We start from the raw sequence: 26544 nt of genomic DNA, 5'->3' as shown, positions 1-26544 counted from the left end.
AACCTGTATAAAATCATCCAAAGAAGTGTGGGTTTCACTTTCATTTTTTTCTAAATACATTTATTATGAAAGAGATTTCATCTAGGAAAATTGGTCCTTAAATGAATCATGCAATACTCTGACTAAATTTAGTCTGTCTCTTTTGTGAGGAAACATTATGTACCTTTAAATAATACCAATACTCCCCTCTGTGGTCAAAAGAGGAAGAGCAATTGTCCGAAAAGAAGTGCTCAAATAAGCCAAATTCAATACTGTTCATTATTTTTCCCTTTGTAACTTTAAATTGATAATGCAAGGATAAATATGGTACTGTTTACATAAACAAGGTGAATAGGGGAACCAAGGGTCCTCAATTTAGAGGCCTTCTTTCAGGAGTATTATCCAAATTAAGCAAGATTTATCCTAGAGATTATCTAGTTCATTTTTACAGATGATGAAACAGATGCTCAGAGAACTATCTTGTCCTGTCTCTACTCAGGCCCCCTTTCTACTATTAACTACAGATAAAAGTGCTAAATTATTGAATTCAATTAATAACTACTCCATACTCACTTCATCTTACTTGAAGGGTCAGAGTTCATGTTGGGGAAAAAAATAGTGATAATACATAATGTATTAGTCTGTTTTCACATTGCTTTATAAAGAATTCCCTGAGACTAGGTAATTTATAAACAAAAGAGGTTCAACTGACTCACAGTTCTGCATGGCTGGGGAGGCCTCAGGAAACTTACAATCATGGCAGAAGGCAAATGGGAAGCAAGACACATCTTACATGGTGTCAGAAGAAGGGGGTGGGGGAAATGGTCAAACACTTTTAAAGCATCAGATATTATGAGAACTCACTCACTATCACAAGGACAGCCTGGGGAAAACTGTCCCCATTATCCAGTCACCTCCCACCAGGTCCCTCCCTTTACATGTGGGGATTACAATTCAAGATGAGATGCGGGTGGGTACACGGAGCAAAGCCATATTAGATTTTCAGTTATGCAAAACAGATGTTCATAGTTGTATGTGCCTAAATATGGCTTTAGAGATTCAATAAAATTGGATACTGCTTTTTAAATGACAAACATAAGGAATTTAGCTAAACTACAAATGGCTGTTACTTTTTTTTTTTTTGAGACGGAGTCTTGCTCTGTTGCCCAAGCTGGAGCGCAGTGGCACGATCTCAGCTCACTGCAAGCTCTGCCTCCTGGGTTCACACCATTCTCCTGCCTCAGCCTTCTGAGTAGCTGGGACTACAAGTGCCCGCCACCACACCTGGCTAAGTTTTTGTATTTTTAGTAGAGACAGGGTTTCACCGTGTTAGCTAGGATGATCTCAATCTCCTGACCTTGTGATCCGCCCGCCTCGGCCTCCCAAAGTGCTGGGATTACAGGCGTGAGCCATTTTTTTTTTTTTAATGTCTCCTTTTTCCTTAACAGATTTCTGTTTTTAAAAATTTTTTCTATTTTTAAAAAAGCCAAAGTATTTTTAAAAGATAAAAAGGCATATAAAATAAAGAGTTAATAAAAGTTTATATGTATTACTACATCAATAAGCAAGAATAAGTGACCTTGAGGTCTTTGTGCACCCACATTTGGGAAAGGGGTAGAAAACTGCTCCCAACAGTACCAATTAGTATTTTGTAAAACAGTTCAAGTCCATGGTCAGAGATGGGCAAGAAGAAGAAGGGCCACTCAGCTCACTGAACTGCAGAAGCAGCCACCACAATGTCATTCCATTGTTTTGGAGAGGTAAGAACAGATGAGAGAAAGGGCAAGGAGGAAAGCTCTGTATCTTTGCTGTGTCAAACAGAAGACAAATTGAGTGTGTTCTTTGGTACTGATTTATCTATTCAAAAAGAGATTTTGATGGAGTCTTTATACCATGCCAGAGAGTCTTCTACCAATCATGGTAAACACAAATACGTTGGGAGATAATTCCTGTCCAAAGTATTTTCACATTTAGTTGGGCATATGAATACATATTGGAGAAAAATGAACGAAATGTACAAGACAGTGAGAGAGCAAACACATGTTACAAAAAATAAATGCTGTGGGAGTTGAGAGTGGGATGGGGTAGCAATTGCTACTGAAAGTATTTAGAAAGAATGTAAGAGATGCAGCAGATAAAAAAGGTAAAATGTCAGCTTTGTGATTGGTTTGGAGAAATCTTCTAAAAAAATCATTTGGCAGTCAGAAATTTCTTGAACTTAGAAATGGTTTTCCCATAAAAATAATTTCATAAATTATAGTTAATATCTTGGGCCATAAAGGAGCCTCCTAGTGACCCAGTGCCTAACCCATCTGAAGCCTCAGCTCTGAGTCCTATGGGCCTTGAGGCAGAGTACAAAGTAGGAGAGAGGAGATATAGATACACTCTGGGCTCCAGGAAAAGACAGGCCCCACCACCTACACCTTTGGCAGGGCTTCTGGTATTCTCAGCAGCAATAAAGGTCACCAAACCAGAACAGCAGTGGATATTCCCACTCTGGGGCCTTTGAGCCATCAAATATTTGGAAGCCTATGTTCAGTATTAATGGGCCATTGAAAGTAATGATTGACTGAAACTAGGGAGATAATTTTTGTAAGGGAAGAAAACTAGCATTTATTGAAGACCTATGCTGAACCAGGTGCTATTAGCCACGATCCATTTCTTACCAAAATAATCCTTACAACAACCCTTTAAGGTAGGTATAGCATTAATCCCATTTTACAGATAAGGGCACTGAGGCTTAGGCAGGTTAAACAACTGGCCCACTGTTACCCGGTGCTGGGAATTGGCTTTGGATCTGACTCTAAAGCCTCTCCAGGATCTCTGCCTGCTCACCAGGCTGCCTCTTGGAGGTGCCAGCAAGAGCCAGTGCGATGGAATCTTCTCTAATCATCAGACACTTTCTTTCTGAAATGAATGATTTAAATCCTTTCAGACCAGTGCCAAGAACAAATTCCAAAGAACTGACTTCGCCTGTGTCAGATCAATGGGGCTTTGTGTGTCTTTATTCCGGGGGATGTTTCTAACAAGATATTGAGAAATAATTCTTTGACAGGAGTGCCTGTTTTGTTGCTACTTTGAGAGTTGTTTGATGTTTGTTTTTCAATTTTGCTATAGCTTAATCAGCTTCCAAGAATATTATTTAAGGAAAAACCAGAGAATAATATTATAGGTACATAAAGAAGGGGAAGGGTTTAGACTACTTTTACTTGACCATATCAGATGAAATGTGTATCACACTGGCTAACACACATTTGAGAAAAGAGGCCAGAATTTCTATCTCTTCTCTTTATGAAGTAAATTTTTCAACAAGTTAAGGGAAACTAGAATATCAGGACTGAGAAAGCCTTTAACTACCTAGGCCTTTATAAAAGTAAGGCTAAATAAATAATACTTAAACATCTTCCTCATTTGTATTTGTTAGAAGAAAAAGGAATAAAAATGCCCACACATATCATTATGGATAGGTTAAATCCTCCTGTTTAGTAGAAAACAAGTATATGTAAAAAGTTACCCTTTAATTTCAGATAATATAAGTAGCATCTTAGGCTAATGTGAGAACCTCCTGGCCCAGGAAACTATTTGCACTGAACATGACGTGACAGACAAATCTCATGGCTCTAATCTAATTCAAGACAGATTTTAAAAGAAACAGTTGTTTAGCTGGGTCCAGTAGCTCATGCATGTAATCCCAGCTGCTCAGGAGGTTGAGGCAGGGGAATCGCTTGAACCTGGGAGGCAGAGGTTGCAGTGAGCTGAGATCACGCCATTGCACTCCAGCCTGGGGGACAGAATGAGATGCCATCTCAAAAAAAAAAAAAACAAAAAAAAAACACAGTTTTTTTAAGTCTTGCCTCTCTTTAGAAGTGTTGAAAGTTCCAATTTCACCAGCACCATTCGTGCGGAAGCTTGTATGACCATAATGCTAAACAATGCAAACAGGAATGGCACACAGAAGGAGAATGGGTACAAATGGAGAAAAAGAGCTAATATTCACTGATACCATCTAGGCTTATCTTATTAAATCCTCATAACAACTTTGTAGAGAAATGAGAATTACCATTTATTGAGCACCCAAGTTCTAAGACCACAGTGGGAGGTTCATGTACATTATCCCTTTTTTTTACCCTTATTAGGTAAAATAGTACATTATCTCTTATTAGGAAATGGAGGCACAGAAAATTTAAATTACCACCATGACAGTCTACAACTATGAATTGGGATGTCTGCATCCAAGCCCAAGTTACCTGAAACTATCCATTTACTTATTCTTTCCAATAAAAGCCTGTGGCCAATCCCTATTCATCTTTTCGATATCAAGACTGAGCACATTGGCAGACATACAAAAGGTGCTCCATAAACAGACGTTGTCTACAACTGGCCCCAAAGGGCAAGCTTTTCCCTCATCCTGTTACTCACTGCCTTTCAGAGGACAGAATTTGCTTGAGATCTGTTTTGTCTCCTTTGTAACCTAATCAGATTTCATTAGGCATTCAGTTTTGGTTTTTATCTCACAACCAAATCTACTGTAGTTTTTTTCTTTTCCATAATGAGTGACGAGTGGAAAAAGGAATGGAAGAAAGAAATGAAGGAAAAAAAGATGAAAGGACAGTGGAGAGCAATGTAACTCATACTTTACTAATATACTTACAGGAACGGCATTAGACAGAGAAGCCCAAAGCAGTAAGAGCCCATAATTGGGTGAGTTTTCCTTACTTGTTTCTGTCTCTACAATATCCAGCGTAGCTTGCAATAATGTCTGTTTAAAAGAAATAAACATTGCCAAACCACAGCTATGTGACAAATATTGATGTTAATAAACAAGAGATCATGCATTTTTCTTTAATATGAAAGAGATCATTTCTGCCATTCCCAGGTTTTGCAGTTTGAGGCATGTGAAAGGATTTATGTCCTTACTGTAGTAATTAGGAGTAGGGATTCTGGAGCTTGACCGCTTCACTGCATTTGTTCAAATCCTGGCTCAGCTATTTAAGAGCTGGATGACCTTGAACAAGCTACTTTAATCTCTCTGTGCCTCTGTGTCCTCATCCATAAAATGTTCATAATATGGTACCTACTTCATAGGATTGTTGTGAGAATTAAATGAGTTAGTACCTAAAAAGTGCTTAAAATAAAACCTTTCAGAGGGTAAAATGCACTTTGGATCTCTACTTTACCAAACTGAATTGGCAAATCGTGTGTGATTATCTCTGCCCTCCACACTGCCCTGGAATCCCTGTCTTATAAACCTCTGCTCTTAGGAAAATGCAAGCAATAGAGAAACACACATCTCTGTTGCATTCAGGAGAAAACTACTCCCCCATCCACCATACAGATTCTCAGCCCATTCACCATGGGAGACAGAACTGCCAAGCCAGAATATTATAAATACCACAATACTCTAAAACCATACAGAGAACTGACATTTGACTTGAACAGTGACAGCTCAGGGCAGGGCCCCATCCAAGGCTACCCAACGCAAGACATGTTCCCAAGTCACCAAACAAATCCCACTAAAGTATTTTCTTCATAGGGCGGTTTCCCCAGATTTGTCCGTGCCAGTGATGGCTCCCCATCATGGGAAAAAATTCAGACACTGTAACATTTTCATTAAGTTACTCATCTACTTTTAATCTTAAATAACTTATATCTAGGTGATAGAAATAATGGGAGCTGATATCAACTCACTGCTTGCTAAGGGCAAGTACTGTTTTAAGTGTATTGCAAGTATTTAACCCATTTCACTCCTCACTATAACTCTAAGATGCAGATAATACTATCTTTTTTTTATTTTTAAGAAAAGATGTTTACTTGAGAATACAGCATGGTGATGGAAATATGCATGCAATAGTAAACTATGTGCGTATTCAGAGAGTTAAAGGAAGACAACGATTTTTAAAGGAAAAAATGAGAAGGATTACATAATTGTGCAATCATTATCCTTGTCTACAAAGATCAATAACAATATTGGACAGGCCAGTTGCTAAAAAGGTGTTCCTGTAGAAGTATTACTGTGTAGGCTGTGATGGCCTTTGTGCAGGTTTGTCGTTTTTGTAGAGTTTTCTTTTCTTTCTTTTTTTAATCACACATTCAAGCATGAGAACCCTCTCTTCAAGACCTTCCCTGGCTCTATTTGTCAGGGTTTGTTTTTTCTTAGGTTCAGGGGTACAGTTCAGGTTTGTTCTATAGGTAAAATTGTGTCACAGGAGCTTGTTATAGATTATTTCATCACCCAGGTACTAAGCCTAATACACAATAATTGTTTTTATCTGTTCCTCTCCCCCCTCCCAATCTCTACCCTCAAATAGGGTCCAGTGTCTATGGTTCCCCACAGATACTATTATTTTCACCATTATGCATATGAGGAAACTGAAACACAATAAAGTTAGGGAATTTTGTCAGGGACATATAGCTTGAAGGTGGTTGAGTTAGGATCCCAACCCTGTGAGTCTAGCCCTGACTCCAGAGCCCACACTCTAAGCCACTATGCTATACTGGCCCCCTCAGAGACACAAATCACAACTCTCTTATATTAAGGATTTGGAGAACTGCATTGTACCACAGCATAGTAGCTTTGCTTCAGATACTATGACACAGAAAAAAAAACTATTCAATCACTAGCATATAAAATACATTATAAAATAGAGACTGATGCTATTATTTACTAAAGCATGTAATTTTTCAAGAGATTAACTACTCTAATCCCTAGCTTTCTGGGTTTAACATCCTCAGTTTTCCTGGTATTAAAGCTGTGAAAATAAATAAGAAATTACTTGTGAAATGTGTAACATTATGCTTGGCACAAGGTAAGCACCCCAAAAATGTTAGCTAATGTCTTCTTATTGTTTTTGTAATAATGGATTAGCAGAATTGAAAATAGTTTAGATATGAATTTCATTTACTGCTTGTCTCTATCATACTTATAATGTAAGTTGTCACAGGACAAAGTTTATACCTCATGAAAATCCTATAGATATATTTCATTATTTTGATACTCTGTGACACAGTCATAATTTTAAATGAAAAACACTAGTTTAAGATATATCTAAAATAACATGGAAGAAATCACATTTTACATTAATGATGGAATAAAATGTGTATATATTTTTTAAAAATGAAACTCAACTTCTACTCAGTCTTCTGCTTCACTAGGCCACTGAAATCTATTTATGCAGTTGAAGACAATAAAATCTTTTAAATTTCTTCTTAGCTCACACTTTTTTTTTTAATATCAGTATAAAAACATAAGCTCGGCCAGGCACAGTGGCTCATGCCTGTAATCCCAGCAGTTTGGGAGGCCAAGGCAGGTGGGTCACGAGGTCAGGAGTTTGATACCAGCCTGACTAATATGGTGAAACCTCATCTCTACTAAAAATATAAAAATTAGCCAAGTGTGGTGGCATGTGCCTGTAGTCCCAGCTACTCGGGAGGCTGAGGCAGGAGAATTGCTTGAACCTGGGAGGCAGAGGTTGCAGTGAGCCGAGATAGCACCACTGCACTCCAGCCTGGATGACAGAGCAAGACTCCGTCTCAAAAAAAAAAAAAAAAAAATGCCACACAAAACACACACACACACAAGCTCAGTGTGAACACTGCTAGAGGAAAACAGAGACGCAATACATAAAAAATAAAGTTAAACTGCTCGTGGATGTTCAAGTTGAATTCTCTCCTAAAGTTTTAAACACTGGATTAGCTTCAGCAGAATTCAAACTTTGTTTTTATTCAGATAATGATATGGTTTGGCTATGAAGCCACCAAAATCTCATCTTGAATTCCCACATGTTGTGGTAGGGATCCAGTGGGAGGTAACCAAATCATGGGATCAGGTCTTTCCAGTGCTGTTCTCGTGATGGTGAATAAGTCCCATGAGATCTGATGGTTTTACAAAGGGAAGCTTCCCCACACAAGCTCTCTCTCCTTTTGCCTGCCACCATCCATGTAAGATGTGACTTGCTCCTCCTTGCCTTCCACCATGATTGTGAGGCCTCCACAGCCATGTGGAACCATTAAACCTCTTTGTTTTCTAAATTGCCCAGTCTTGGGTATGTCTGTTTCATCAACATGAAAACGGACTAATACAAATAGGGAGTTAAGAGTACCTATGATTAAAAATACCTCATTTCTTCAGAGTAAGAAAAATAAATGCTATTCTAGAGGTATTGTTGGTAGGGAATTTTACTTTTTTTTTTTTTTTTTTTGAGACGGAGTTTCACTCTGTCGCCCAGGCGGAGTGCAGTGGCGCAATCTCGGCTCACCATAACCTCCGCCTCCCAGGTTCAAGCAATTCTCCTGCCTCAGCCTCCTGAATAGCTTGGATTACAGGCGTGCACCACCATGCCAGGCTAATTTTTGTATTTTTAGTAGAGATGAGGTTTCACCATGTTGGCCAGACTGGTCTCGAACTTCTGATCTTAGGTGATCCACTGCCTTGGCCTCCCAAAGTGCTGGGATTACAGGCATCAGCCACAGCACCCAGCCTTGGTAGGGAATTTTAACTGGGAATTTAAAAACTCTATTTGCTAGGCCCATAGATTACAGATCTATCTGGGTACATCTTTTATATACATGTGCTTTTGCCCCTAAGTCCTGGAAAATAATGCAAAGAACATGTGTGTTTGTCTGGGTTGTTCATAAAACAAAAATATTAGCTGAAACAGTTTGTCAATGAAGGGCCTTCCAGTATGGTTTCCTATTCCCTTTACTCAGGAAGGAGATACCTAAACATTCACAAGTCCTTTTTCCTAAGGCCATCTTCCTTTCTAGTTTTAAGCAAAGCTGTTTGTGATAATATTTGCTATTTAACTAAAAACAAAAACTTTTGATGCCATCTTTAAATATAAAAATATTTGAAGAGTTTTTTTAAATGATGGTAACAATGATAAGCTCCTATCCAGTCCTCTGTTCTCAGTGCTTTACAAAAATTAAATCATTTAATTCCCACAACTTCACGAGGTGAAGAAACTGAGGCCAAGAGACTAGGTACTGTGCCCAAGGTTACACAACCAGTGACTGGATTTGAGCCTAGGCAGTCCAGACCAAATGAAACCCAGTCTCTGTGGGCAGACCCTGGCCTCAGGCAGTTTTCAAAAGCTCCCGGAGGTGATTCTAATGAGAGGCAGAGGTGAGAACCATTCATTAGAAAGCATCTGAACCGAAGGTAAGGCTTGTTAAAGCAGATTGTCTACCTTAGAGGTGTTTGTTTGTGTTTGTGTGTTTGTTTGTTTTTGAGACAGGATTTCGCTCTGTCACCAAGGCTGGAGTGCAGGGACACAATCACGGTTTGCTGCAGCCTTGACCCAGGCAGTGATCCTCCCACCTCAGCCTCCTGAGTAGCCGGTACCACAGGTGTGTGCAACCGTACCTGGCTAATTTTTTTTTATCATTATTTGTATAGACCAGGTCTTGCTATGTTGCCCAGGTTGGTCTCGAACTCTTGGGCTTAAGCAATTCTCCTGCCTCGGCCCCCCAAAGTGCTGGGATTACAGGCATGAGCCACCATGCCTGGCCTACTGCAGAGTTTCTGATTGTGATTCCCAGGTGATGCTGGTGCTGTTGGTTTATGGGCCACATTTGAAGAACCACAGATCTGGAGTAACAGAGCACAGGTTCCTAGTTCCTGGCTTTTTAAATTATACTATTCTGCCTCCTTGCATCTGAAGAAACAACTAATGGTAGTGGCATCAACAACAAAGCCTATTTTGTAGAGCTTTGTTTTTCTTAATTTGCCATTACTTTCACCTGTTGCTATTGACACAGCCAACTGTATGATAACACAGAAATCAATACAGAACATTGGAATTGTATTTTTTGCTCGTTGTCTCTGGTTTTTTCTTATGTGGAATAGGACACCTCTTCTACATAGGTTGTTGTGATGATGTAACAGTGAAATAATGTATCTCAACATGTCCAGTACAGTGGTTGACACAAAAATGGTATCTAATCAATCTCATGTATTTTAGCAAAATATATTTTAACAACCATAATTTATTACAATCTTTACATTAGCAAAAGAAAGGTAAGAAATACTTACCATGGAATTATCTTTTGCAGATTTACATGCTTTTATATCTGGAATGTTTTTCTCAAACAGTTCCAGGAACCATTTTTTGGATTTTGACCAGTTTCTACATGAGAAAAAGTATATACAGAAATTAATTGGAAAGCACTTTAGGAATAACAGGTCATAGCATAAAAAAGGGATGTCTGTGGAATTAAAATTATTTCTCCAAATTTATTCTTCATTTTCAGGTATAATTTCATGGAAGGTCTACCTTTCGAATGATTAGTCCACAAAGACAGTTGGGGAGGCAGAGCAACTGCATTTTAGTGTCTTTTGTAAATAAAACTTTGGAGTCCTACTGGGTTGGCACTGAATAAGAAGGCAGAACCCACACTTGCTTGGTCTGCCTTTACTACGGCTGCTGTAAGTTGCAGGAGGATGAAAACCCAATGCACGGAACCGATCGCTGACTTAAGCCGGGAAGAACAAACTGGCTCTTATCTTCTAAATCTTGTCTGAACAGTCACCATTGTAGATGAATGGTCTGTGTAGGCTATGGTCTGAATGTCTGTGTCTCTCCCAAATCTTTATATGTTGAAATCCTAACCCCCAAGGTGATGTCATTAGGAGGTGGGGGTCTTTGGATGGTAGCTAGGTCATGAGGCTAGAGCCCTCATGAAAAGGAGTAGTAGTAGCCTTATGAACAGGGTCTGAGGGAGTCTGTCTGCCCCTTTTACCACATGAGAATGCAGTGAAAAATTGGGAGTCTGCAACCCGGAAGGAGCCCTCACCAGAACATGACCATGCCGGCCCCCTCATCTCAGACCCCCAGCCTGCAGGGCAATGAGAAATAGCCCTCACCAGAATGTGACCATGCTGGCACCCTCATCTCAGGCCTCCAGCCTCCAGGGCAATGAGAAACAAATTTCTGTTGTTTATAAGCCTCCCAGTCTATGATACTTTGTTATAGCAACCCAGATGGAGAAAGACATAGAGCCTCTTCCAAGAAATTTCAAAATCATGCAGTTACTTTGCATGTGCCTCATTTTACAAACATTTGTCTGAACCAACTGTGAGAAATGCATTTAACCACGCCCATGTTTGCCTCAGAGAGAATGAGGAGCACAGTGTCTGATTCTGAGACTACTCAGGTTGATGATTTAGCAGGAATCTTAACTGTAGCAACGAGTGCAATAATAAAAAGCTGTACGTGGGATAAAAGGCCTCAAAATAAATTCTTAATCCCATCAATCTCTTTCTCTCTTTTGTTTTTGATCATCACAATAAGAAAAGCATATTTCTTCCTTGGTCCTCCTTCAATTCACATACAGCCACCAAAAACAAACAGGTCATAAGAAATGGCTTCTCTTCCACTTAAACTGCTGTTACAGAAAAATGAGAGGTGTTGAATTGCTAAGAGAAGCTTGGTCAATGAATTAATTATAGGAAACAACTGTTACCTTAGCAGACACTCTGGCAACTGGGACCCATACTCAAAATCTTCATCATAAGCTTGGAAATACTGATGGAACTCCTTGATTTTCTTCTTGTTTGTGGGAAACAAACTTTTATTAAAGAGCATATTCACTGTGACTGGATAAAGGAGATGTCTACAAACACAGAAACACACAGAAAGTCAGACCCAAAGACCAAAGAAGAAAGGCAAAGGATACAAAGCAGGGCATTATTTTATAGCGATATATGGGGAGCAGATAACAGGTGACAGATTATCTTGGGAAAAAGTCACTCTTAAGAAGTTTTGATATTTGTTTACTGTGGTCAAGATAATACAGGGGGAACTGAAACTGTGGTTTGATTTATCTGAAGATATTTAAATGCTTTCTAAACAAGCATATTAGACTCTGACAAATATGAAATAATAAATAAACTGATCTAATACAATTCAACAATAATTTATTTAGCAAATAATAGTAGCTAAGATATAGTCCATGCCTTTAGACAGCAACAACAACAACAACAACAAAAACAAAGAATCAGGGCAATATTAGTCACCAAATTTCCTAATTTCTCACAGGATCTCATAAATTCAAACTATTGCCCATTGAAATATAGTACATATCATCAATAAGTTTTACCATTAAGAGAATAAAGTGATTACTGTAGCATACTTAAGATAAAGAATATAAAATATTGTTAACATGCCTTAAAACACTTAATATTGTTTATTTGATTTTTATTTACCATCCCTTCATAATCTCCTCCACCCAAAGTTTCAAAAATACCCAAGAATATTTTGTTCATTTCAATATCTTCATTTTGTTATAGATATTGGGTATGCTTCAGCACATTTTTTAATTTGGTTATTTGTTTCTGTGTCCCCCCTGTACCCCCTACTACTGGACCTCTAACAGAATGTTCACTGTCATTCTGTTTGAGTCTGAACTGCTGAATCTTGCCTTGGGCATTCCAGGATTCCTGCTGAGATGGCAATGTGACTCAGGTAACTTCAACTTACGAAATCTCTTTATACATGTGGGAAATTTTTTTCATGGCTCCCATGCCCTGACTTTAACTTTTCCAGAAAGCTTCAGAATCGGGCTGACTCTGTCTGCTGCTCTTCCCTCTCTCTCGGGATCTCCCTTAATAGAGGACCCTGGGGCTCAGTCCTGAAGCCCACACTGACTTTGCCTGAGCCACTTGTTAAGTAACACAAACATCTCCTGGACCTTTTTCACCACTTTATGATTCCACTCTCTCCCCTATCCTCTCAACGTCCTCTCATTCTAATAATCACAAATTGCACTGAATGTTTCATCAAAATTCTAAAGGAAGTATGAAAATTATAAGAAGAAAATCCATGTAGTTTATACACAAATGTATGGAATGACTAAGGAGAAATGTATTACAATGACTGTATTGGCTTGTTTGCTCACCATGAAATAGAAATGCTAAACTGAATTAGAATTTAAAAGATTGGTGACAGAGCCAGACTCCGTCTCAAAAAAAAATAATTTAAAAGATTAAAATAATCTCTCAATAGCCTAGTTAGGTAGATTTCATTAATCAACCTGACAATGTTTGAAGTCCAATGTATCGGTTTCCATTTTTTTATTTAAAACAAAAAGCAAGACTAAATCATACTAATGCATCTATTTACCTTACTAAGTTGTTCAGGTCCATTGTCCCATGAGTGCCTAAATTCTCCAGTTGTTCATGTAATTCTTCAGTCAGTTGCCCGGTAAATTGATGGAGATTGACAGTCCCCATTTTCCCTTTCAACATAATATAGAGTTTTTCATGCAGTGCTAAAAAGACATTCTTTGGAATTGATGCTATGAACAAAGAAAACTATTTTCAAAATAAGCAACAACTCCTTGAAACACACAGTCAATATATATCTACTATTATTTTGTCAGCAGGGACTACAGCCAAAGTCCTCCCAGCACATAAGGTCACCTCCCATAAATAAAAGTAGATAAAGATTCAACCTATTCTCAGCCGAATGTGGTGGCTCACAACTGTAATCCCAGCACTTCGGGAGGCCAAGGCAGGTGGATCACTTGAGGTCAGGAGTTCCAGACCAGCCTGACCAACATGGTGAAACTCTGTCTCTACTAAAAATAGGAAAATTAGCTGGCTGTGGCGGGCACCTGTAATCCCAGCTACTAGGGAGGCTGAGGCAGAAGAATCGCTTGAACCCAGGTGGTGGAGTTGCAGTGAGCCAATATCACACCACTGCACTCCAGCCTGGGCGACAGAGACTTTATCTCAAAACAAACAAAAAAGATTCACCGTATTCTGTGAGATAATGGAAATCTATTCACTTTAAGGGATAATCTATAAATGGGTGATTAAGAGAGCTGGTATTTTCAGCCCTTCTCCCTCCAAATCTACAGTGCAGATACACTAAAAACAGATATTTTACATATCCCAGCATTTCAGAGGCTGTTCTGTCTGCTCAGAATGTTCTCCTTTATTATACTGATATCTACTCCCACCAAATCCCACACACTTATACCTATGAGCTTCCAACTTCTCCTGCAAATTTCTATTTGTCCTTCAAGTGTCTTCTTGAACACTACTTCCACCAGGAGGCCTTTCCTAACCCCATGAATAGCTTTGAGCCCACTATTTTCTTTATGTTAGTATTCATGCTGCTTCTACAACACACATTCCTAATTAGAAATTGTGGTTTATTTTTTACTCATTTCTTTATATTTTTATTTTATCTTGTTTTATTGACCTTGAAGTAACTTTTTCTGTTTTAAAAAAATTTTGAATTTTATTTTAGATTCAAAGGGTACATGTACAGGTTTGTTATACGAGTATATTGTGTTATGCTGAGGTTTGGGGCATGATTAATCCCATCACTCAGGTAATGAGCACAGTACTCAATAGTTAGTTTTTCAACCTTTGCCCCCACCACCCAACCCCCTCCCTCTAGTAGTCCCCTGTGTCCATTGTTGTCATTTTATTGAAGTAACTTTTTCAAAGATTAAGTTTTAATTTTGTATTTCATCATCCTATTACATGTAAGATACATTTTGTGTAAGTTAATGAAAAACAGGTTTTAGATTTCCTGAGCATACATCTTCTCTATGTTACCATACCAGTATAGTATGTATACCATGCTACTATACATATACTATACTGGTATGTATAATATGCTACTATACATCTTCTCTATGTATAGTAGCATACATCTACTATATGGGAGGGATGGGAAGCTGACTCAAGAATAAATGTTAATATATTTCATCTGTTCAACAAAATGTTTAAGCATGAAAGTCCCCAGAGGAGGCTCAGGTGAAAAAAACTCAATCATTTCCATACACCTCTGATAGGTAACTTAGTAAATTTTTCTGAAGGGATATGTGACTCTACAGATCAAAGGCCTTCAAAATATTTATATTATTTGATCTAAAATTCCATAGTCCAAGTATCAAGAAGCACTAAATAATCAAAGAATTTCACCACCAGGTTGTGATGATCACGCATACAAGAAGAAAAAATATATATAATTCTATTGATTACTGGTAGCTTTTAAAACAAACTTGCTTGTCTTAATGGCAAGAAATGCACAAAAGGTTACATGAAAAGGAACCAAAGAAGAAAAAAGGGAAACAGAGAGAAAGACGCCACAGAGAATAGAAGCAAGCAAAAACATTGTGAAAGAACAAAAAAGAACCAGACACAAATTGAACCAGCTCTGCGTTCCAGGGAGGACACATGGCCCCAGTACAAACAATTGCAGCCTAGGAAGAAATGAAGGCAGACAGCCATACTGGAAGCATGCTGACTGTACAATCTGGTAGTCTCTGAAGATGGAGGATTTGTGAAACGGCAAGTCAAGCTCCCACTTACCATAACAGCCCTATAAAATTTGTCAGAAAACGCCACTGTAAAGGATTTACTAAGCCATGGTATTCTAGTTTCAGGGACTGAGTAACATGCAACCAGTCTAAGAGCTGTACCCTGTAGAACATTGTATACACAGCAGTGGAACAGAGTTAGTGACATCCTGGAAGCTGTAACATGATACAGATTCCAAATATTCTCTAAAGAAAACATCAGTGAGGTAACCTTTTCACTTTCACGTGTCTAATTCAAATCCAAATGTATTAGGCTGCCATTCATTTGCATTTCAATGGCCAAACTATTCTACTCCTGGATTCCAATGTTGGATTTCGAATGGACTATCTGAAAATATTGTTTACCTGTACGATAAACGATATTTTGCACTGCTAGTTCAAAATCTACTTTTTTGGATTTTAGAAACACATTAATTCCTTCTTCTTCAGTAACAAAGGTCATTCGGTTTCCCATAGCAAAGACTGTAAATATTGGTCCACACTGAAATAAAACAAACACAGATTATATTAGTAAGCATTCCTAAGCCATGTTTAAGACCATTCTCCTCAAGAATCCTAATGCTAAAGTTATAGTCAAAAGAAAAATTATTATGATTATATTTGGTAATTAGTTATAAATTTTGATTGTTTCAGCCAGATCTGAATTATATACATTTTAATTTGTTCTGTCCTAATATGTAATGTTCCCTTTGATCATTTTATTGCCTATTTGTAGCTTCCTTTCTTGTAGTATGAAATAAGTAGAAAATAATAATTACAAATAATTAGAAATTATATCAACATTGTGACATTTAAACATTGTTTTCAAGGTATCAGTAGACTTATAAGCAACCTATAGCTGAAAATTGTTCAGCAAAAATGTTCAAAATTGCCAACTGGTTTATGGGAAATCCATGGTTATTCAACAATGTCTTGCAATCCTATACACTTTTCTAATCTGTTCACTTTCCTAGTTTTCAAAATGACTATTTCACCTGTACAACCTACCCAACCTCTCCACTCTGACATAGTGTCCCTGCCTTGTAACTCACTGGAAAAATGGAGCAATCAAGTAGCAGTCTCAGTTTCTCGCTACTAAATCCTGCAAGGTATATACATTTGCACCCATTCTCCATGCCTTCCCTCCTCTTAACACGGATGGAGGTTCCTGCCCTTGTGAAATGTCAACACTTCTCCATTTGTGTTATGGATCCTACACTCTTGCCTTCTCTCTTCTACATTTATGACTCTCTCTCCTACATCATTAATTTTCCCCTCTTTATCAGACCTCTCTTAGCAACCTGTGAACATACTGTAGCACAGGGTTCGATAGCAGGGGTCTATGACCTTGTTGGGAAAAAAATATGCCATCATTTTTATTGGCGTCTAAGTATAATTTAGCAGTTTCTTCAATTATGAATGTGGGCAACAAACCACAATCTTCTCCATGACTCTATCATCAAAAGAAATCACCATACTTTCATATTCCATTACAGCATTATACATATCTCAAGGCATAATTTATGCTCGTCACTACTTCAGTATTAGTCATTTCTATACCTCCCAAGAGATGGCACATGGTTACTCCTGCAACACAGTGTTGGGTGCTACTAGGCAACTTGCAGGCCCAAAAATCATTAAGCCACCAGAAAATGAAGTCCCATTTTTTTACATTAGTGATCCAGACATCTACACTGCTTTCCAACATTCCTATCTGTAATTGTTTGTTAACCAGTACTTAGAAGATGACTCATTTTCATTGTTAAAGTTTTGTGCAAATGAGAATTCTTAACTTCCCATTAGTAGGTAGCTTTTTGTGACATCTATAAGCACCTGGCCACAAGTGTAGACTAACCACATTCAAATACATTGAATCAGCAGTTGAGATAATTGTTGATGTGAGGCATTTAAAGTAACTGCAATATAACTGCAGAGTGAAAGATGGTCATGCACAGTGTTAGAAATTATGTAACAGGGTTTTGTTGTTGTGTTTGTTTTACTTGCTTTCCTTTTGTTCTTTTTTTGTATGCAATGTCAGCAGCCTCAGTGTTACGAAGTAAAGGCAGGCACACACGGTATGTTGTAGAAGTGGTGCTTGTAGGCCGGGCGCGGTGGCTCACGCTTGTAATCCCAGCACTTTGGGAGGCCGAGGCGGGCGGATCACGAGGTCAGGAGATCGAGACCACGGTGAAACTCCGTCTCTACTAAAAATACAAAAAATTAGCCGGGCGTGGTGGCGGGCGCCTGTAGTCCCAGCTACTCGGAGAGGCTGAGGCAGGAGAATGGCGTGAACCCGGGAGGCGGAGCTTGCAGTGAGCCGAGATTGCGCCACTGCACTCGAGCCTGGGCGACAGAGTGAGACTCCGCCTCAAAAAAAAAAAAAAAAAAAAAAAAGAAGTGGTGCTTGTATATTTTTTAATTGAACTTTTTATTTAGAGATAATTGTAGATTATCATGCGGTTGTAAGAAATGCTACAGAAAGAGCCTACGTATCCATTACTGTTTTCCCAGTATTAACATCTTGCAAAACCATAGTACAGTATCACAGCCAAGTTATTGAGATTGATACAGTCAACATACAGAATGTTTCCATCACCACAAAGATCTTAAATGATGCCCTTTTATAGCCACCCCCAACTGTTTCTCTCACTCCTACCTTCTCATTAATCCTTGGCAACCACTAATCTGTTCTCGACTTCTATAACTTTGAATTTCACTATGTCATATAATCAGAAGCATTTAGTATACAATTTTTGGGGACTGGCTTTTCATCCAGTGTAATTCTCTGAATGGTCATCCAAATTGTGTGTATCAATCATTCATTCCTTTATATTTCTGAGTAGTATTCCACTGTATGAATGTACGACAGTTTATTCAAACATTATGAAGGCTGGGCTAGACATGCCTATAATCCCACTGCTTTGGGGGTCTGAGGCAGGAGTATCGCTTGAGCCCAGGAGTTTTTGAGGTTGCAGTGAGCTATGATTTGCACCACTGAACTCTGGCCAGGGAAACACAGCAAGACTGTCTCTAAAAATAAAAACAATAAAAATGAATAAGGTTGAAAGACAGTGAGATTCTTTTCAGTTAAGGGCTATCATAAATAGTGCTTCCATAAACGTCCGTATCTGGGTTTTTATGTAAACATTAAGTTTCTCTGTGATAAATTCCTAGAAGTGCAATTGCCAGGTCATATGGTTGGCTGCGTGTTTAGATGTTTAAGAAACTGGGAAAGTGTTTTCTGGAGTGGCTGTACCATTTTATATTTCCACTATATGTATAAGTAATCCAGTTTCTCTGTATCCTCACCAATATTTGGTGTTGTTGCTATTTTTATCTTTGCCATTCTGATAGATGTGTAGTAGTATCTCATGATTTTAATTTGCATATCTCTAATGACTATTGATGTTGAACATCTTTTCGTGTGCTAATTTGCCATCTGAATATTCTATTTTGTAAATATTATATTATATATATAATATATTATATTATAAATATTTTATCCCAGTGTGTAGCTTTTCTTTAAATCTTTTTAATGAGCTCTTTTACAGAGCAAATGCTTTTAATTTTGATGAGGTTCAATTTATCAGTTTTTCCTTTTATGAACTGTCCTTTTGGTGTTAAGTCTAAGAGCTATTTTCTATCCCAAATTAGGAAGATATTCTTCTATATTTCTTTCTACAGGTTTTATATTTTTATGTTTTACATTTAAGTCTGTTATCTATTTTGAGTTAATTTTATATCAGATATAGGACTTAGGTAGAAATTCATGTTTTGTATGTGTTGGGGCTGGTTCTTTGTCGTTGTTTTGTTTGTTTGTTTTGGCTTACGCTATCAAATTGCTCCATCATCATTTGTTTAAAAAGGCCATCTTTATTTCATTGTTTTTGCACCTTTGCCAAAATCAGTTGGCATATTTGTGTGGATCTATCTCTACATACTCTATTTTGTTCCACTGATCTTTGTGTCTATCCTTCTGCCAGTACTAAATCATCTTGATTAATAATAGGCCTTGAAATTGAGTGGAATGATTCCTCTCATTCTATTCTACTTTTTCAAAATTGTTTTATGTATTTTAGTTTCTTTGCCTTTCCATATAAATTTTAGAATAACCTTGTATATATCTACAACAAATCTTGCTGGGAATAGTATTTGCATCAAACCTGGGTATCAGTTTGGAGGAAAATGACATTTTTAATATTTTGACTTTTCCAATCAGGAACACAGTATGTCTCTCCCTTAAGATCTTTGATTTTTTTCATCAATGTTTTGTGGATTTTAGCATACGAGTTCTAAACATTTTGTTACATTTATACCTAAATATTTCTTGAGTTATTATAAATGGTAATGTATTTTTAATTCTGGTTTCCACATGTTCATTGTTAGTATGTAACCAAACAATTGCCATTTTTATGTATACCTTGTATTTATTCCAGAGGTTTTTGTAGACTCCTTGGGATTTTCTACATAGACAATCATGTAATCTGCAAATTAAGACAGTTTTATTTCTTATTTTCGAATCTATATGTATTTTCTTTTCTTTTCTTACTTTATTGCACAGGCTAAAATTTTCAGCACTATGCTGAATAAGAGTTGTGACAACAGAGATCTTTGCTTTGTTCCCAGTCACATGAGGGAAGTATTTAGTCTTTCATCATTTAAGTGTCCTGTTAACTGTAGGATTTTTGTAGTTGTCCTTTATTGAGTTAGGAAATTTCCCTCTATCATGAATCCTGATATCACGAATGGATATCAGGAATGGATATCAAATTTTGTCAAATGCTTTTTCTGTATCAATTATGTGCTTTTTCTTCTTTAGCTTGTTAATACGGCAGCCTATGTGGATTGGCAGACTTCACTTGGTAATTCTTTTCATATACTGATAAATTTTATTTGCTGATATTTTGTTATTTCTATATCTATTAATATATTCATAAGTAGTATTTGTCTGTAGTTTTTTTCTGTACTATCTGTGGTTTGATATCAAGGTAATACCAGCTTCATAAAATAGACTGGGAAATGTTCCTTTGTCTTCTACTTTCTGGAAGAAATGGAACTCATAGTTAATTCTTTTTTAAACATTTGGTATAGTTTTCCAATGACACAATCTGGGCATAGAGAATTCTTTTTGGGAGGTTATCAAAATACAAATTCAATTTCCTTAATAGTGTAGGGCTATTAAAATTATGTATTGTATATTGGATAGTTTTGTTAGAATATGTTTTTCTAGGAATTGATCCATTTTATGTAACTTGTTAAATTTATGTTTATAGAGTTATTCATAGTATTTTCTTATCATCCCTTTTGATGTCTGCAGTGATATTCCCTGTTTCATTCAAACATTGGTCATTGGTGTTTTCCCTATCAGTCTTGCATGAAGTCTGGCAATGTTATTGGTCTTTCCAAAAAACCAGTTCTTTCTTTCATTGATTTTCCTTATTTTTTTTTAATTTTCAACTTCATTGATTTCTGTTCTTTACTATTTCCTTCCTTCTGCTTTATTTGGGCTTATTTTACTCTGTTCTTAGAAGGAGATGATTCTTGAAAGTTTATCAATTTCAGATTTTTCTTTTCTAATATAAGTGCATAGTGATAGAAATTATGATATGTTGTATTTTTATTTTCATTTGGTTCAATCTATCTTTTATTTTTCAAGAGTCTGGGTTAAAATATAAAGACTCAGAAAAATTGAAAGGGATAGAAAAATAGGTATCATCCAAACACTAACCAAAACAAAGTTGGTACAGCTTTAATAATATAAGAGAAAGTAGATTTTAACTCAACATAGATGACTACAGGTAAGACTTCAAATATCGCTTAGCGTGGCTTAAAGGAGGTGCCCTTCCCAAGAGCTGTTTAAGTAGACAAACTGCAGAAGTTGTCTAATTTATCTATTTTAATGTAGGGAACTTTGTCTTTTTGGGGGCTGCTTGACATTTAGATCCTATGCCCACATTTTCAGAATTTCACATTCTACACCTGTTGGTGGGAGGTAGACACCATTTCCCTCATTAGAACCTGAAAAATAATGATGCTTTATTGAGCAAATATTTTTCCAAAAATCTACTTAAACTATCTATTGAATATTTTTGCAAAATACCGAACTTCAGCCTAGTACACTTTGGGACACTGTGTTTTCAAATAATGTTTCCAGTGATGATGAGCATTTTTTCATGTGTCTGTTGGTTGCATAAATGTCTTCTTTTGAGAAGTATCTGTTCATATACTTCGCCCACTTTTTGATGGAGTTGTTTTTTTCTTGTAAATTTGTTTGAGTTCTTTGTAGATTCCGGATATTAGCCCATTGTCAGATGAATCGATTGCAAAAATTTTTTCCCATTCTGTATCACTGGCCATCAGAGAAATGCAAATCAAAACCACAGTGAGATACCATCTCACACCAGTTAGAATGGCCATCATTATAAAGTCAGGAAACAGCAGGTGCTGGAGGGGATGTGGAGAAATAGGAACACTTTTACACTGTTGGTGGGACTATAAACTAGTTCAACCATTGTGGAAGACAGTGTGGCGATTCCTCAAGGATCTAGAACTAGAAATACCATATGACCCAGCCATCCCATTACTGGGTATATACCCAAAGGATTATAAATCATGCTGCTATGAAGACATATGCACACGTATGTTTACTGTGGCACTACTCACAATAGCAAAGACTTGGAACCAACCCAAATGTCCATCAATGATAGACTAGATTAAGAAAATGTGGCACATATACACCATGGAATACTATGCAGCCATAAAAAAGGATGAGTTCATGTCCTTTTTAGGGACATGGATGAAACTGGAAACCATCATTCTCAGCAAACTATCACAAGGACAAAAAACCAAACACCGCATGTTCTCACTCATAGGTGGGAACTGAACAATGAGAACACTTGGACACAGGAAGGGGAACATCACACACCCGGGCCTGCTGTTGGGTGGGGGGAGGGGGGAGGGATAGCATTAAGAGATATAGCTAATATAAATGATGAGTTAATGGGTGCAGCACACCAACATGGCACATGTATACATATGTAACAAACCTGCACGTTTTGCACATGTACCCTAGAACTTAAAGTATAATAATAAAAAAATAAAAAAACATAAATTATAAACCTACTCTTATGCAAACAATATTGGCACAACAAGAAAATGATTAAGATGCACACAGGGTAGATCAAAAAGACTAAAAGGATTAATGCAGGTTGTTTGATGTATATTAAAACAGTTGGTAAAAGTTAAAAAAAATGTTTCCATCGTGTCAACAAACAGATACTTTTAGATAGCTGCAGATTGTCTATACTATTACATGTTTAAAATAACTCTCTTAGAGTGCCAGAAATTTTATCAATGTCTCATGCTTAAAAAATGGTAAATTCTAATAAACAAAAGACTGATATAACCAGGCAGTTTGAAGCATAAACAAAATCCTGTCTCAATTATAAAGTACAAAGTATCAGGTTTGCAATATGGGTTTTTCTGTTGTAATAGAATTTCGTAACTAAAGATTGGGTTCTAGCCATCTCAAGGCTCAACTCGGGTAGTAGTATTCACTACCAAGCTGACACCGCTGGTGGCAGAATTTAGTTTTTCACAGGCTATTGGATTGAAGACCTTTGATTTTTACTGGGGTTGGCCAGGGCCTCCCTCTATTTTTTGCCTTGTAGGCCTCTCTATAATGACAGCTCTCATCATCGAAGAGTGCAAACTAGGAAGGCATTGAGTCTGCTATCAAGATGAAAGCCTAATCACAGAAGTAACATCAGATCACTTGTGCCATATTCTGTTCATTAGAGGTGAGTCACTAGGTTTTGTTGACACTCAAAAGGAGGTGATTACACAAGGGAATCGTTGCAAGATCATTGCAGGTTATCTTAGAAATCTGACTACCACATGTCTATCGATGAGGAAACTTATTAAATAAATGTAGCCATATCCATGCATCTTCAAAGAAAAGAATTAGAAGTTCTATATGTAGTAATATGTAAAGAGTTAATCCCTATTGACAAAGGAACAGCGTGAATAATATGACACATTTTGCTTATAAGGGGGAAAATAAAAATCTATAATTCTATTTGCTTGTATACAGTTAAAGAAACTATGAAACAATATATAAGAAATGAATTACAGTTGCCAAGGTTGGGAGTGAGGAGTGAGAACTGGGTGGAAGGGAAAAAGAGGTTGAAGGGACTTTCCCTGTAGTTTTTATATTTACAATTTTTTGAATCGTATAAATGCATGATCTATTCAAAGATTAAATAAAAATAATGGGAAGATTTTTTTGTGGTCACCAATGTTGTCTCTTCTCAGTCTTCTAGAGGAGCATGAGAAGCTGAGAGTGTTAGCTAATGATGGAATTTTAGAAGTTTTTTCTTGAATGTTCAATACGCCATAAGTAGTGTCTTATGCAGTTGCCATTTAGATGCAATTTCGCATCAAGTCTACCGATTACCTGTTGCAGCCACTGCGAAAACTCAGAATGGACCCCCACCCAAGATCTGGTTTGGATGTTAAGACAATGACCACACACACACACACACACACACACACACCACACACCGAGAGGGTATGAAGAGGTTTATTTCATACACAACGAGACTTCTCTGGGGAAAGAAGGGCAGTCCTCTCAAGCTGATCTGAAAATGACTTGAGAAAACAGTGAAAAGAGGCAAGTCTTAGGGTTTTATTGTGGTTAGAGGGTAGGCTGGTGTGAGCCTTCCTGCATGAAGGTTAGGGTTTGTGTGATTTGAATCTCCCCTGGCACCAAAGGTGGGAGCACCCTGGCTTTTTTTTTTAATCATACTGCTGAGATTAAGGGTACAAGAAGAAGCAAGAGTGAACCTTAAAAGCTTTTAGTAGTAAAACATCAAATAATGCAGTCATATTCTTTTTTTTTTTTTAAGAGACAAGGTCTCGCTCTGTTGCCCAGGCTGGAGTGCAGTGGCTCAATCATAGCTTATCGGAATCTGGAACTGCTGAGCTCAAGCAATCCTCCCACCTCAGCCTCCCGAGGAGCTGGGACTACAGGCATGTGCCACTGGACCAGATTAAATTTTTTATTTTTCTATTTAGCTTTTGTAGAGATGAGGTCTTGCTTTATCTCCCAGGCTGGTCTTAAATTCCTGGCCTCAAGCAATCCTCCCACCCCTGCCTCCCAAAGCGTTGGGATTACAGGTGTGAGCCACAGAGTCCAGCAACAACTTGTTTTGTTTAATCAGGAAAGCAACAGAGACCTCACAAATATTTAGTCTTCTGACACAAGCTTGTAAAAAAACAGTTCCTTAAAAATTATCAAGATCATATGCATAAGGAAGGCTGTGGGAGACAAAGGAGTATTTCTTTAGGAGATATAATTTTTCATCTATCAGACTAGCAAAAATTGCAAAGAATTATGGTATTCAGTGTGGCCCAGGATTTGAGAAGTTAGGCAATTGCATACAGTCGATGGAAAATAAAAATTGCATATTTATACATCTTTTTCCAAAGATGACACATTCATATAAACAATGTAAGTGTGCATGTCCTTTGACTCAGCAATTCTACTCCTAGGAATTTATTCTGAGTAAACAATCAGATAATTGCAAAATGTACAACCACACAATCAATACATGCACACACACACACAAGAATGTTCACTGAAGCATTGGTTCAAAGAAAGAAAAAAGGTTGGCAGCAAGTATAAACCCAACTATTGAGATTTAAGTAAACTATTGTATCCTCCTATGACAAAATATAGCCATAAAAGGAAGATTCAAAGTATTTCATGGTACAGGAAAGTTATTCACATTATATGTTAAAGTCAAAAGCACATAAAAGAGTATTACATTATTATTCCATTGTTGTTCATTAAATAGTTGTAAATACATAGGAAAAAGACCAAAATAATATAAATACACTAAATTTTTACAGTATATCTGGTGTGATATCCTGGGTTATTTTTATTTTCATCTTAGTTCTCTTTAATTTTCTATATGTTTTTTACTAAATTGGAATCTCAGAGATTTTGAAGGTAAATGATCAGTGGTAAAATAATGCTACTATGTATAAATTCATTCTACAAATTGGGCTAACCAGATGGAAAATGGGTCACCACAGAAAGTATTATAATTCATAAGAATAATGATAATATCATACAAATTTATTAATCAAATACCATAAAATCTTTGTGACTGGAAATTGAATAAAACTTAAAAGACATTAATAAAGATCTGTTCCTTAAAGTGCTGAGACATTTAAAAGATACTTTCAAGCCAAAAACATCTACTACAAGGAGGATTACTAGTCTCCTCAGGCCGTAGTGAAAATGGAGTACATCATCATCAGATAACAACGTCAGCTAAAACTACAGAGCCTGTTTATTTTGTGCAGACCAACTGTGCAAGCAATTTGTACAATACTTTGGTGTTAACTCCGATTTGGATACGAATTACTCATTTTCACAAACTTAAATTGGATTACACTTTATCTTTCCCAATTACTGCAAACATTTACTTAACACATACACATTTGGAACTTAACTTCGATGAATTAAAATACGAAAAGTTAATCTCAACTTCCAAAAATGTAGATGCACGCTGCAATTGTATTTCATTTCTTTCGCAAAATTTTGCACAGGATATTGTTAATTGTTAGTAGAGGAATCCAGAAATGACTAGATCCTTTAGTTGAGGCAAGCAGGTATGTTCCCCGTGTTCTAGCACTGCACTTAAGAGCCAATGAAAGAAAATTTAAAAAAGAAAGCATTGTCTCCTCTGGAGACCCCGCCTGCCACGACCACATACCTTGATTCTCGCTTTCTCTATAAATTCTAGAGGGGCTTTCCCAAACTCAAATCCAACTCCAATCCAAGGAATCCAGCCCTTGATGCACGGGGGTCTACGCAAATTCTTCCGCTGAAGAAGTAAGAACACAGCAAGGCAACCCAGGATTATAATCACTGTTGGGGAAATTAGTTCCATGTTTTTGTCTAGCACCTTCCAGAAGCAGCAAAGTGTGAAACAGTCCTGCCGTCCCTTGCTTCTTTTCTGTGGGTTACGGAACCTGTCGGGACTCCCAACCTTTCTGCTGCAACTTTTGCAGCTGTCCTTCGTAACTGTAGCCTCCTTCCTCTGTCCCAATTTTTAGGTGATTTTTGCATTGCCGCTCCCTCCCACCTCCACTTCTCTTTGAATCTCAGCCAGCGCGGAAAAAATCCAGGGAGGGGCAGGGCCGGGCTAGGACTGACGGGCGAGAACCCGCCGCGTTGCCGTG

At 37.4% G+C, this 26544-nt stretch overlaps 1 protein-coding gene across 3 annotated transcripts in view; it reads right to left on the bottom strand.

The window, feature by feature from the left end:
* Window positions 1–26500, bottom strand: part of LOC100604697 (24-hydroxycholesterol 7-alpha-hydroxylase) — a 103370-nt gene extending 76870 nt beyond the window's left edge. The window contains exons 1-6 of one of the 3 annotated variants that reach the window (XM_003254213.3): window positions 26076–26500; window positions 15658–15793; window positions 13098–13212; window positions 11440–11589; window positions 10010–10103; window positions 4631–4738 (exon numbers count right to left, since the gene is read on the bottom strand). In XM_003254213.3, coding sequence (XP_003254261.1) covers window positions 4631–4738; window positions 10010–10103; window positions 11440–11589; window positions 13098–13212; window positions 15658–15793; window positions 26076–26252 — 780 coding nt within the window. In that variant the 5' untranslated portion in view covers window positions 26253–26500. Of the gene's footprint in view, window positions 1–4630; window positions 4739–10009; window positions 10104–11439; window positions 11590–13097; window positions 13273–15657; window positions 15794–26075 lie in introns of all 3 variants that reach the window. The other 2 variants (XM_003254212.3, XM_012508861.2) reach the window with 2 other exon arrangements.
* Between the last annotated feature and the right edge of the window lie 44 nt (window positions 26501–26544).

The sequence above is a fragment of the Nomascus leucogenys genome, chromosome 22a (assembly GCF_006542625.1).
Source record: "Nomascus leucogenys isolate Asia chromosome 22a, Asia_NLE_v1, whole genome shotgun sequence".
NCBI lineage: Eukaryota > Metazoa > Chordata > Mammalia > Primates > Hylobatidae > Nomascus > Nomascus leucogenys.
The sequence above is the reverse complement of the archived record's forward strand: the minus strand, read 5'-3'. Positions and strand labels throughout refer to the sequence as shown.